This window comes from Dasypus novemcinctus, chromosome 8 (assembly GCF_030445035.2).
Source record: "Dasypus novemcinctus isolate mDasNov1 chromosome 8, mDasNov1.1.hap2, whole genome shotgun sequence".
Taxonomy (NCBI): domain Eukaryota; kingdom Metazoa; phylum Chordata; class Mammalia; order Cingulata; family Dasypodidae; genus Dasypus; species Dasypus novemcinctus.
The window spans coordinates 86720195-86733201 of NC_080680.1; the positions used below are offsets into that span (position 1 = coordinate 86720195).

General features: G+C 57.6%; 1 protein-coding gene across 1 annotated transcript in view; it reads right to left on the reverse strand.

Moving 5' to 3' along the window:
- ASS1 (argininosuccinate synthase 1) overlaps window positions 1–12327 on the reverse strand; it is a 52009-nt gene extending 39682 nt beyond the window's left edge. Inside the window, exons 1-5 of the mRNA XM_058302218.2 lie at window positions 12205–12327; window positions 7136–7197; window positions 5171–5280; window positions 3162–3230; window positions 158–346 (exon numbers count right to left, since the gene is read on the reverse strand). Of these exons, the coding sequence (XP_058158201.1) occupies window positions 158–346; window positions 3162–3230; window positions 5171–5275 (363 nt within the window). The 5' untranslated portion in view covers window positions 5276–5280; window positions 7136–7197; window positions 12205–12327. The remainder of the gene's footprint in view (window positions 1–157; window positions 347–3161; window positions 3231–5170; window positions 5281–7135; window positions 7198–12204) is intronic.
- Window positions 12328–13007: the final 680 nt, after the last annotated feature.

The window sequence follows — 13007 nt, forward strand, 5'->3', positions numbered from 1 at the left end:
TGCAGATTCTATTCTGGAGGCAAAACCTAGAACTGCCCGAGGTTTATTCATTATCCTGGTTGTCCGTGTTCTCCTTTGCAGATTCTTCTATGCAGGGCAGAGCTGCCTCCTCCCTCCAGCCTCCCCATTCTGGTGCCACGTAGATTCTTTGCCTCACCTTTCCTGTGGCGCCGTGAGACACGTACTTGGCTCCCTCCCGCTGGGCGATTTCCACTTGTTTGCGGGCGATGCAGGGCCTGGCAAGAGAGGTGCCCAGGAGGTAGCGGTCCTCGTACAGCGCGCTGGACTGGACGGCAGGCCAGATGAACTCCTCCACAAACTCCTTGCTGACATCCTCAATGAACACCTGTGAAGGGAGGCATCCATGAGAGGGACCCTGGAAAAGGACTGGGTGTCTGGTCAGAATAACAGAGCCCCGGGGGGCTCACATGGCTTACACTTAAGGCAGACACCACTAATCAGCTAATCAATCACAGCTAACTGTGCCTCCACTTTTCCTTCTGCACATGTGGCAGACATAACTAATCAATCTCAGCATACCATACCGATGCTCTCCCTCCTGCACTCATAGCAGACATTGCTGTCAATTCTGACATATCATCCAGGTAAAACCAGATGTGGTCTCCAAATCCCTCTCAACAAAGCATTCTGGGCATGAGATAAAACTTAGCTGCCACCCCTGATTGAGAGCAGTGGCGCTTAATGAGGGGGTGATTTTGTCCCCAAAGGGGTATTTGTCAAGGTGTAGAGATATTTGTGCTTGCCACGACTGGCGGTGGTGGTAGTGGTGGTGCTTTGGGCATCTAGTGGGTAGAAGCCAGGGAGGCTGCCGAACATCCTACAACACACAGGATAACCAACCATAGAGCTCCAAAGCTGAGAAGCCCTGAGCTAGAGAAACAGTTCTCAAACTGTGGCCCACAGAACCCTGGGGTTCTCCACGACTCTTTCAGAGAGACTAAGTGGAACCATTTTTTATGATACTAAGATGTTATTTGCCTTTTCTACCCTGTTGACTTTAGCACTGACAGTGCAGAAGCTAAGCTGGGTGAAATGCTGGCACCTTAGCACCCGATAGACTCACAGCCATTTTATTCTTCACGTTGTCCTCTCACGGTGCCAAGTTCACTTAAGAATGGCCTTGAGGAAGCAGTAAAAGTTATTACTTTCATTAACTCTCAGCACTTGAGTATGAAATGTCAAGTGCACATAAAGCACCTCTGCTTACTGGTGGTCACTCAAGGAAAAGCACGTTGGCAGTGTTTGCAGTGCAAGCTGGGCTAGCCACTTTTTTCATGGAACACAGTTTTTTCTTGAAAGGATGACTGGCAGACAAAGTGTGGTCACTCAGACTTGGGTTTCTGACAGACCTTTTCGCAAAAAAATGAAGTGAGCCTGTCACTGCAAGGAAAACTGACCGTATCTGTTGCCAATGATGAAACTCAAACATTCAGGTGAAAATTAAAATTTTGGAAAACTTGTGTCGGTCACTGTGAACCTGAGAGCTTCCCAGTACTTCTGCTGTGAGTGGTGGAGCTATTAATGAATGCAGTGTTTCGATGTTTTGTAATGAAATGTGTCAACACTTGGGAGATTTATAAATATTAGCAAAATGATATCTTCCAAATGACGAACACATGAGGTTTCATCCTTCACGTGAAGCAACCGAGTATGAAAAGTTCTTTGATAAGGTTTCAGAGTCTATATCACACTAGGTTTTAGAAACTATCCTTGTTGGATTTTGGTACAGTATCAAAGAATGTCCCCAATTATCTGAGAAGGCAATTAAAATACTCCTTTCTTTCCTCAAAGCCCATCTGTGAGTCCATATTTTCTTCATATACTTCAATGAAAACAGTGCATCACAGACTGAATGAAGCAGCAGCTAGGAGAACCCAGCTATCTTCTGTTAAGCCAGACATTAAAAGATTTGCGAAAATGCCATTCTTACTAAATTATTTTTTGTTTTGGAAAATAGTTTTTATAAGTAAATATGTTACTTCTGTTAACGTGTTTATTGTTGCTCTTTTAAGATGAATAAATACATTAAATTTTTTTCAGTTTTTATTTTCAATGTGATAAACATCAACAGATGTAATCCACAAAAGCTCACTTGGATCCTGCATAATTTGTAAACATGTAAAGGCTCATGGAACTCTTGGTACTATTTCTGCAATTTCCTGTGAGTCTATAATTATTTCAGATTAAAAAGTTTCTTTTAAATGGAAAAAAAGAGAAAAGAATGGAGACTATATTTCATTATTATATGCAAGAAAATAAATATTTAAAAATTCCAAATAAATAAAGCATGTCAAGGGGTCCTGAGACCAAAAGGTTTGCAAGTGGCTTATGTAGAGTAAAAGACTCAATCCAGGCGGGAGCGAAGAGCCCCGACTTCACTGGCTGAGGATGCGTTCTCAGTCCACCTAATGGGCTCCTGATCAGGCCGCTCCTCTCTGGTCAGGGACTTGGAGAGGTACCAGGCCCGGGAGGGATATTCTGGTGTCAGGCCCGTGGCTGGTGCTGACAGGGGCCTGTGGGCACTTACTCCCTCCCGCTGTGCTAACACGCTGACTGAGCCTGCGCCCTGTGCCGGGCACACGCTTGGGTTCTGCAGGCAGCATGCTGCAGAAGGGACTGGTTCCCACGAGGCAGGGGGGCTGGCGGCCTCCCACGCCACGCCCGCCGGGTCCCAGCGCACTCCCCCCAAGTGAGGGCCGGGTGCGGCAGGATGCTTGCACTTAAGGACAGTGCACAAGAATGCTTTGCATTGTGAGTGCCACCCCCACACCCCCACACAGCCCGGGGCCTGCTCGCCACCCGATGAGATGCCCAGCCGGCGCACCCAACTCGCTGGAGTTTTCTGAGTCTGCTGAACAGGTGGAAGGATGGGTGGACAGACGGAGAGTTCAAAGGGGAGCGGGTGGGAGGTTGGGTGGATGAGGGGCGGATAGGTGGGTAGCTGGGTTGAAAGGCGGCTAAGGGGGGCAGCATGGCAGTGTTCACGCACTTGGCAGCAGAAGGACACGATCTCTTACTCTTGGGGGCAGGAGACAAGCAGGGAGGGCCGCAGGTGGCGAGGGGCCGAGGAGGGAACACTCACTGCTGCCCCACCGTGTCAACCCCCCCCACTGCCCCGAATCCTGCCTCCCGCCGCGTACCTTTTTGGCCCCGAGCTTCAGTGCCTTCTTCCTGGCTTCCTCAAAGTCTTCCTTCTGGCCGATGTTGGCCTGAGAAGTAGAGACAGAGAGGCCCGGTCACCCAGGGGAGGGGAGGCGACGAGAGGACGCCCACTCCCCGGGAATGAGCCGAGCACCCGCCCGGCACAAGGCTCCGAGGGGGCGGCGTCCATTCGACGGGCCTGGGGTCATGGTTAGGGGGAGAAGGGCACACACCAGGGTGTCGAGAAGCTGAAATCCTCCCAGGAGCAAACAATACTTGGGGCTGGACTGCCCAAGCGAGCCAGGAGGCGGCTTCTAAGGAGTGAAGGGTGGTGAGGCCTCTGTGCATAGGCCGCTGTGCCGGGAGGCGCCCGTTCCTGGCGACCCCCTAGGAAGGCCTAAGATTTCCCCGAAACACTTCTGTCTCCTCCCGCAAGCTTCCAAGGCCGGTGCAAAGTCGGCGTGTCAGAACTGCCCAGCCGCCAGCTCGCTCGCCTCCCCAGCCAGGGCAGTGGCTTGATGGTCCCGGGGGTCTGGCCAGCCAGGAGGCCTGTGCCCGGAAGCTCCCGGCTCCGTGCCAGCAGCTGGAGCCCTGGTCTCGGGTCCCTCGGGGTCCAGCAGCCCCCTCTCTAGACACTAGCATGCTTTCTGCTGGCCCGACTCTGGCTGCTGCCCATTCCCTGATCTAAAGTGATCTGAACCTTCACTTCTGCATTCCACGCTGGAATCTTCCCCGAGCCCAGCGGCAAGCGCTTGCCAGGTGGTAGCCCAGGAGCCTGGACCGGCAGATCCCAGCTCTGACTGCCCCACTGAGCTGCCAGCGGCAAGACGAAGGCCCCCCTTGGAGCTGGGGCCCCCCTCGGAGCTGGGGCTCTCCCTCGTCAGCTGACTGTGAGCCAGCGGCCTCCGCTCTCAGGGCCTCCCTCTCCTCCACCTGAGCGATGACGGGCTTGAGCACGTTAGGCACAGCGTCTGGCCTTCAAATGCAAACCCACCGCTCTTGGCCACACCTGAGCTTTTGTCCGTCCAGAGCAGCAGACCCACTTTCTCTGGGAGCGGCACGTTCTATTCTTTCTACATGGATGGAGTAGGGGGAGCCAAGCAGAGCCCATGCCAGGCTGTGGGGAGCACAGAGGGCAGTGAGTCAGGCCAATGAGAGACCCCTGGGCCCTGCCGCCAGAGCGGCTGGGGAAGCCTCTGCTCTCTGGGACAGCCGGCTTCAAGGGTGTGAGTGTGGGCCTGCTGGCAGCCACCTTGCCCGCCATGTGGCAAGGCCAGGAAGGAAGCAAGCAGAGATGGAGACGGAACCTGGATGAGCACCTGGCTCCAGCTTTGCCTGAAGTCAGATGCACCCCTGGACTTCTCAGTTACATGAGCCAAGAACTGCCTGTTTTCTGCTTGGTTTGAGCTGAATGTCTAGAACTCGCAACCAAGAGCACTGAATAGTGTAGGAAGGATTTGAAGACGGTGTCCAGGTTCGTCAGTGCAGCTGGTTTGATTAATGATGTCTGCTCTGCACCCTGGATGGGGGGCAACATCATGCCAACCCAGAACCAGATGAGCTCCAAGGGCCCTTCCAGCTCAGCCTGTCTTTGCTGAATAACTGGGGGCTGTTGGGGGGCTCTGGGAAGGGGAAGACTGTGTGCCTTCCGCACAGCCTTCAGGTTGCCATGGCAGCAGGCTAAGCCCACCGTCCTTCTCCAGCCTGGCTGGCCCGGCAGCACTGCCGAGGTCCCTTCTTATGGTCCCCCTCCAGTCACCCGCATGAGAGCCGGGCTTTCTCCCTGCTCTGGGGGGCATCCCAGACCTGGGGGGCACTGAGGACGTCCATTTTACCAACAAAGTGGGGCAGTACAATGAGAAACTAGTCCAAGACAGGCTTAGAGGAAAGCTTGGACAAGGGACAAAGAGTAGACAGGCAGAAACCCAGCGAGAGACTGGCCGAGGGCTGGCTGGATGGGCAGCGGGACAAGCAGGTCGAAAGGCAGACATGCAGGGCGTCTGCTCACCAGGTAGGCAATGACATCGTAGCCCTGCTCCTTCAGCCACACGAGGATGCAGGAGGTGTCCAGGCCACCGCTGTAGGCCAGAACCACAGAGCCTTTGCTGGACATTTTAGCTGGAGGGAGACAAAGGAAACCATGAGTGACCCACAGCTGGCCAGCCCTGCAAGCCGCTCCACCCGGCCTGGCCCCCGGGCCCCACGAGCCTGCCAGGAAGGGGGCGGCAGGCCCAGGCTCCCCAACCCCCTGCCTCTGCCTTGGGCAGCCTCATTCCCTGGACAGGCTGCCACTGGTGGGCTGGAAACAGGACGTTCACTCGTAATCAGGGCCAGCCAAGGAGACGTCCCTTCTTCCAGGCACGGCCCCTCCCCCGGGGACCCTGACCCTGCACATACACACAAACCACGCTGGGGCCTGGGAATGCTGACAGCGGAGTTTGGGGCTGGCAGGGGGCAGGCATCTTTTTGAGGCAATCCTCCACCAGCCAGAGAAGGCCCCTGAGGCTGAGCCGTTTGGATGGCGGCCAGGACGGGTGGAGGAGGCACAGCAGCTGGGAAACTTGGGAGGGGTCTTGGCTGGGAGCAGCATACCTGTCCCCAGTCAGAGCTGCTCTGTGATAAACACAGACAGTGCCAGGCAGGGCTTTGGGGGCCTCGTGTGGACCCCCTGACCCCATGAAGTAACTGTCCATCCCATATCAGAGGCAGAAACGGGGGCTCAGAACGGCCGGCAGCTGCTCCAGGCCATAGACTGTATCTGTCTCCAGGACTGGGCTCTTACCCAGCATGCCGTGCTGCGCTCCCCTGAAGGCAGAGCAAGAACCTCCACCCCCTGGGATTAAGCATCGCCGCTGTCTTCAAGTGTAAATACCTCTGAAAGGCGAAACACAATGCACCCTGAGTGCCGCACTGAATTCAGCTCTGAAAGTGCCCAGGTGGGAAGGGCGTGGAGAATCCGAGGGAAGGAGACAGGCAGAGGCAAAGTGCCTCTTTAGCTCCCAGGGGCCTCTCCCAGGAGGCACAGGTGGGCTCTGGGGCAGGGGCAGACGAGTTATTTCCCACACTATCCTGCTCCTCAGCTCCTGTCAAGCTTCCCGAACGCGCCACAATCTCCTGTCTCCTTTGCAGTCACTGTTCCTTCTGTCCAGAAGGCTCTACCTGACCCCTCAAGCAGCGTTAGGGATTCCTCATTCTCCCTTAGAACTTGCGCGTGGCCCTGAGAGTAGCTGCTATTACCGGGCCCACTTTGCTGAAGAAGAAACTGAGGGTCAGAGAGGTGAAATCACCTGCCCAAGGTCACACGATCAGCCAGCCAGTGGTAGGGCCAGATTCAGACCCAGGCCATCTGGCCCTATGGCCCCACAATTAGAGGGGCATATTTGAGTCTGGGGCAGGGGGGAGCACTTCCCCTGGAGTCTGACCAAGGTCTGGCCAACTAGGGGATCTTATTAGACACTAGTAGGAAAAGCTGTGGACGTCCCTCCACAGGTCTACAGGGGCCCAGAAGGACCGGTCACCCCACTGTCACCACTGTCACCATACAGGAGGCTCCTGTGTATGGAGTACTTCCTGAGGTTTGGAAAGGTAGAAGCATCTGTCCCAGCTGACCTTGGAACCCAGCAGTGCAGAGAGGACACGCGTCCTATGCGGTCCCTAACGTATCTCCCAGGCCCACCTGATAGCTGCCCTTAGAACTCGGAAAGGAAAGCACCTCATGGAACAGCAAAGCTGGCTGGGGCAGGGGTTTCTGACTGATGCCCACGGCTCTCCCCTCTCCTGGGCGTTCAGCTGCCTGCCAGGCCCTGTCCTCGAGGCTGGGCCTGCTCGCCCAGGGCCTGGGATGACTCAGCAGCCCTTGACCCTGCAGTGGGGCAGACGGTGACTATGGCAACCGCAGCCGGGCAACAGGCTGTCAAGGATGGAGGGAAGGAGGGGAAAGGGTGGCAGGAAAGACTCAAGGTAGTTTAAGTACCTGGGATTGGAGGTGTGGGTTCTTGGCTTCCGGAATCTGTCTTCACGGGTCAGTGAACCACTCTGCAGAAACAAAAGCTGCTCAGGTGCCTGGCATGGCATTCTGGGGGACGCCAGAGGCCATGAACCTGACCTTCCCAGGCCCCTGCACCCCCTTTGAGCAGCTTCACTGGGCAGAGAGGTTTTTTGAGGCTCTGGAGCCTCGGAGGCACCAGCTCGGCTTTCTGCCCTCTTATACCAGGAAGCACTCAGGGAGTGCGTGTATTGTGTGTGTGTGAAGACGATGGTGCGGTGGGGGTGGGGGGGTGGATCCTGTTGCATATTTTTAAAACAGTTCTATTGAGGTATAACTGACGTACAGCAAACTGTACATATTTAAAGAGTGCAATTTAGTAAGTTTCAGCATTTGTATACGCCCATGAAACCACTGCCAGGATCAAGAAAATGAACACATCCATCACATGCCAAGCCATCAATGCAGGTTACCCCCATTCTGCAGACAGAGAAACTGAGGCTTGGCTTCGGGAACTTGCCCAAGGCCTTGCCTTAGCTGGCAAGTGGCAGAAACAGGACTCAAAGAGATGCCCTTCCCTGGGAAGGCTCAGCAAGGGGGGATTTGGGGCAAGATGTGGTCTGGAGACCCTCAGAGGGATCTAACACCATGCGTGGCTGGGGCCGGCTTGAGGCAGGCAGAGATGCTGCTGGCCCAAGATTTTCCCAGGTCTTAGAGTCACCCCTTCTCTGCCCCCTCTGAAAAGCATCTAGAGGCAAGACCACGGGCCCAGAGGTGGGGGGGGAGCTCATCGGAGACAGAGAGACCACCTGTGCCGATGCCTGCTCTGCCTCAGTGATCCCACTGTGCCTTGTTTGGCTTCCATCATAGCACGTGTCATATTCTAATTGTCTCCCCTCACCCCATTGTGACCATCTCCCAGACAGCACCTGACATGTGGCAGACACTCAGAATAACCCTGCTGATTCTACTTTCCAGAGGTCCATCCTCATCTATGAAAAGATGGATCAGTCTCCTCGAAGTCTGGAATTTCTCTGCAGGCTCTCATCCAGAAACGGAGTCCCTCCTGTGTGCCTGGGTAGGCACGGAGGACCTGCACAGGTGGGTCCTCTGGATCTGAGCAATGTGTGCCTGGGAAGGATGGGCACGTGTTCTGAGAGTGCCTGTGTGTGCATGCCTGTGCATGTGTGTGCCTGCTCTAGAGAGCCTGTACGCATGCATGGGTGTGTGCCTGCCTGTATTTGGGCCTGTGTGTGCAAGCAGAGATTCGCTGGGCAAATACTCCCATCCCCCAGCACTTGAGAAAGTGCCACCAGGGCTGTGTGATGAAGCCTCCAGTTGGGGTGAAGGAGAGACAGGGAGGGGAGAAGGAAAAACATCTACGCTCCAGGAAATGAGTTCTCACTCCGGGTAAAGCCTAGCGGCTGAGTCAGCCAGACCTGGGTCCAGTTCTAAGTTCTAAGCGTGGCTGCTCACGCACAGAGCGGGGTGAGAGCAGCCCTCACAGGGCAGCCGGGAGGATGCCGAGAGGTGCTGGGGGAAGGAGCCCAGGGCTGTGCGCCAAGCGCGTCCCCACAAACACAGCCACGGCTGCTCGTGAGCAAGTCCCTGGCTCTGGTGCCTCAATCTCACGATCTGCACTCCTAGTTCTGGCACACCAGGATGCTGGCCTTCCTCCTAAGGTGCCACCTGGCAGACCTGGCTGAAAGCCTGTCCCTCTCCCAGCCCTGGCCCCACCCCATCCCCAGGAAGGGCCTGGGCAGATTTCCTCAGCTCCTGGGCACGGGACCATGGCCAAGACTATCAGTGCCTCCGGGTCACAGAGCCAGAAGAGAGACACCTGGGAGGAGGGCAGGGCCTCAGGCATGATGCCTCGGCAGAGCCACCCCGCCAGCTTCCAGTGCACCTGCAGGCAGCCTGGACACTCAGTCCACACTAAGGCAAGTGTCAGCACTGGAAGGATTACAAAAGGCCCACAGGTGCCATCTCAGAGTAGGGACTATTATTACTGTCTATTTACAGGTGAAGGATCAGAGGCTCAGAAAGGTTAAGTGACTTGTCCCAGGTCACAAAGAGCAAATGGCTGTGCTGGGAAACAAACCTAGGCTGACTACAGACCCCTGCTCTGTACGGCCTTATCCCCTATATTCTCTGGCCTTCAGGAGGTCACAGACCTTCTCCCCTTCACCTGACACATCTTCCAAAAACCAAAATTCTCGAGTCATCACCAGCATTCTTATCTCTCTGTGTGCTCCACATACTGTTAACTCAGGACTCCAGCCTTCTGGAACATTCCTCTGCAACCCCTCCTTCATATCTGCACTTGGCTGAGCTAGATTCATTGTCATTTTTTAAAACCCTGGATCCACCTGGGTCATAAGAATTCCCCCCAACTTATAGGACTCCTCAGTTTAGGATCTCAGCTCCCATCAATCTGCTGCCCTTGTCTGAGCCTGACAGAGCTGGGCTGACACCTGCGCTGGGGGTGCTGCTGTGCTCCTCAGGACCCAGACTGAACATTCACCTGTGAATCTCAACTCCTACCATCCTCACACTCATGGTGAGGCAGACAGGGAAGGGATTTTCTTCCCGAGTGACAAGATGAGAAAGCTGAGGTCACAATGAGCTGGTGAAGCTCTCAGCTGCAGGGTTCCTGGTGCCAGTAAACATCAGGCTCTCAGGGACCCCAATACTCCAGCCACCTCCCTCCATTCAGCTTGGGGGGCATCTGGGAGTCTGCTTTGGCTGAGGAAGGTTTGCTCTCCAGTCGCTCTGACAACACCCCCAGGTGGGAGGTAGCGAGACTAAGGAGCCTCACAGATGCCTCCCCTAAGAGCATTTGGTTATGGGAGAAAGAGCACGTTCATTCGGTTTATCCTAAGGATAGTGTTAATATCAAAGTGGGGGTGGGCGGGGGTTGGCATCTGGCCTCGCCCAGGTCTGGGGAGGAGCCTGCCCCACCAGAGGGAGCCAGGACCTTGCAGATCAACTTTGGTCAAAGTGTTGCAGCAGAAGTCAAGGCCTTGGAACCTGGATTCCCCCAGGGCTACGTGGGTGCCCACAGGCAAGCCACTCGCTTCAGAGGCTTGTGCTCAGCGCGCAAAGAGGGGCCTCCAGCCAGAGGGCTTGCCTCCCTGGACCCGTGGGGCGAAGACGAGGGGGAGCATGGGAAAGTGCTGGGACAGCAGGGCTCTGGCGTGGCTACCCTTGACTACCACTACACAAATCCTGGCTTCCTCCCAAGGCTCCTGCGGCCTGATGCCAGGGAGAAACGACTACCAGAGCCGGCTCGCCTTGCAAACCCTTTGCCCAGGGCAGTGAATGGAGGCAAGTGTGAATAGTCAGGGGTGCTCAGACTGTGCCGAGGGAGAGTCTCTTCTGCCGCCACACCCCCGGCCTGGCTGCAGGTCTAGGCACTGCTCAGCAGGCACGAGCCACATTCATTCACTTGGCAGGCCCATCGACTCCCAGCAGAGCCGGAAGGAGCTCTCAGCATCACGCAGAGATGGCTCCACCTCTGCCAGACCCTCCACCCCTGGGCTCCCCTGCCCCCGCTGGGCTGGGGAAGGGGACACTGGGGAAAGGGACATGGGAGGGGAAGAGGGGAGTTTGGAATGGGAACTCTTGCAGTTCCTGTCTTTGCCAAAGTGGCAACCCCCCACCCCCATGCCCCGTGGGGCTGCTTCTACTGTCTCCCTCCCCCTTCAGAACCTAACTTAAGAGGTCTGATCCCGTCTTCTTCCCGGCAGGGTCCCCAGTGTGGCATGGGAAGGCGAGCTGCTCCCCGAGACACTCCTTGGAGTGAATGGACCTGGGCACAGCTCTCAACTGCCTAAGGGGCCCTTTAAGGGCCTCTTATCCTTGTAAATATAAGAGCCCTAAGTCTTTGCCAGCTCCGGCAGATGAAGAACCCCGGGTGTGGGAAGCTGGGCCGGCCGGCAGCAAGGTTTCACCGAGCTGCGCTGCCTGTGGGGCTTGGGTCCGCTGCCTCCCTCCCGAGATCGTGCCAGCTCCGGGGTAAGACCAGGGCAGGTCCGCTCCTGCCTGGAGGAGACCGGCAGCCAGATGGGAACGCCAGGGAGCAGATGCCCCCACTCCACTGGGAGGAGCCTGAGGTGGCTGGGTCACTGGACCTCCGCTGGAAAAACCCTGGCAAGGTGGGCGGAGTTTCCTCCATTTCAAAATGACCCTCCCTCCCTGGAGGGTGAAGGCGCCAACAGGGGCCAAAGGCGACAGAAACCCAGACTGCTGGCATTTCCTGCTAACCTGACCCTCCCACAGCCCAGTGCCAGCGGGAAAGCCCGCACCGCCTGTCGAGGGCTGTGCCACCTAGACGGCGCACAAAGCCCTCCAGGAGGCAGAGCGGGGCGTCTGCCGCCGCCTGCAGGGGAGCGAGCCCAGTCACACCCACGGGCTGCAGCAGGAAGAGGCGCCCGACTGCCCGGGGTAAACTGAGGCTCGGGGGGAAGCGATACCACCAAGCCCCAGTGGGCGAGGGGCTGAGGTGGGGTGGGAACTCAGGTCTCACGCATTGAAAAAGACGGGGAGACAGAGGCAGTGGGTGAGAGACGGGCTGGAAGAGCCAGGAGCCCCCACCTCCTCGGGCCTCCCCAAGGTCTCCTTTGGCGATTTCACGGCAGAGGAAGCGGGATCCAGGACGGGAAATCCAGAAAGGACCTGCATTCCCCAGCCCCGGGGCCACGCAGCAGATACCTAACCTGACCTGCGCGCTCCTCGGACCTCACACCTGTGCCCGGGTCCCCCACATCAGCCGGGGGAATTCAGGACACCTGTCTCCAGTTGGAGCGATAGAAGCCCCGGAGTCGGCCGTTCTCCCTCCCGCCCGGGTCCGAGCAGGAGCGGCGCAACGGGGCGCAGTGATTCGGGGTGCGTCTCCTGACCCCGCCCGCGAGGGCGGCCGGAGCGCGCGGCTTGCCTCAGTCTTCTCGGTCGCTCTCAATCCGCGCCGGGCGGGGGACACCCGGGGAGAGGGCAACCGCAGCTGGGGGGTGGGAAGGGGACCCTGGGCTCCTCTCCGGTGGTCGGGGACTCCTTACCGAGGCCCTGGCGGCGGTGGCAGGCGACGAAGCAGGGCCGGCCGTAGCGCACAGCCCGGGTTTTAAGCCCAGGGCCGGGGGCAGGGCTGGGGACCCGGGACACGTGGAGGGACGCGCGCGGCAGGCCCCGCCCCCAGGACGGCCCCCACGCGCGGCCCTGCACTCCCCGCCACTCGGCCGGCGGGACCCAGCCTCTCCCGGCCGTCTCCCTTCCACTCCTTCCCCCTCCTCTCTCTTCCCCCCTTGGGGCAGGGCGCGGCCATCGCCAGGGCTGGCGCCAGCGCGGCCTCTTAAGGGCGGGGGCGAGGTGCGGGGGGCGCGCGCCTCGCGGGGGCTGGGCCTGGAGCCCGCGCTGCCCGCTGGAACCCTGCCGCCCGGCCCTCGGCGAGCCTTCCAAGCTTTCCAGGTGGGAGGGGGAGTAATAAGTTCATTGTGCCCACTCCCCGGCCTCTGCGAAGAGCTCAGAGTCCCTCCCTTCCCCCACCCTAGCCCGGGCGAGCGGGGCCCCCGGGGTTCAGAGGAGAAACCTGGGGCTGAGCTGGAGCTAGAACGGTGCAGGTCCATCCGTCTGCCCACGGTTGGTTCCCCGCTGGCTCCCTAGAGCCTGGCAAACTCCCAGTAAAGAGTGATTAAGTGACTGGCCTGCCGCTAGCCCTTTGGACAGCAGGGTAGATGGAGGTTCACAGGGATGAAAAAGCCTTTTGTTTGGAAAAGAAACCAGGAGTAGTGACCCCAGTCTGCCCTTGAGAAAGTTCGCTGCCTCAGAGATTTCCCAACCTGGTTTACAGGCCTCAAAGCACCAG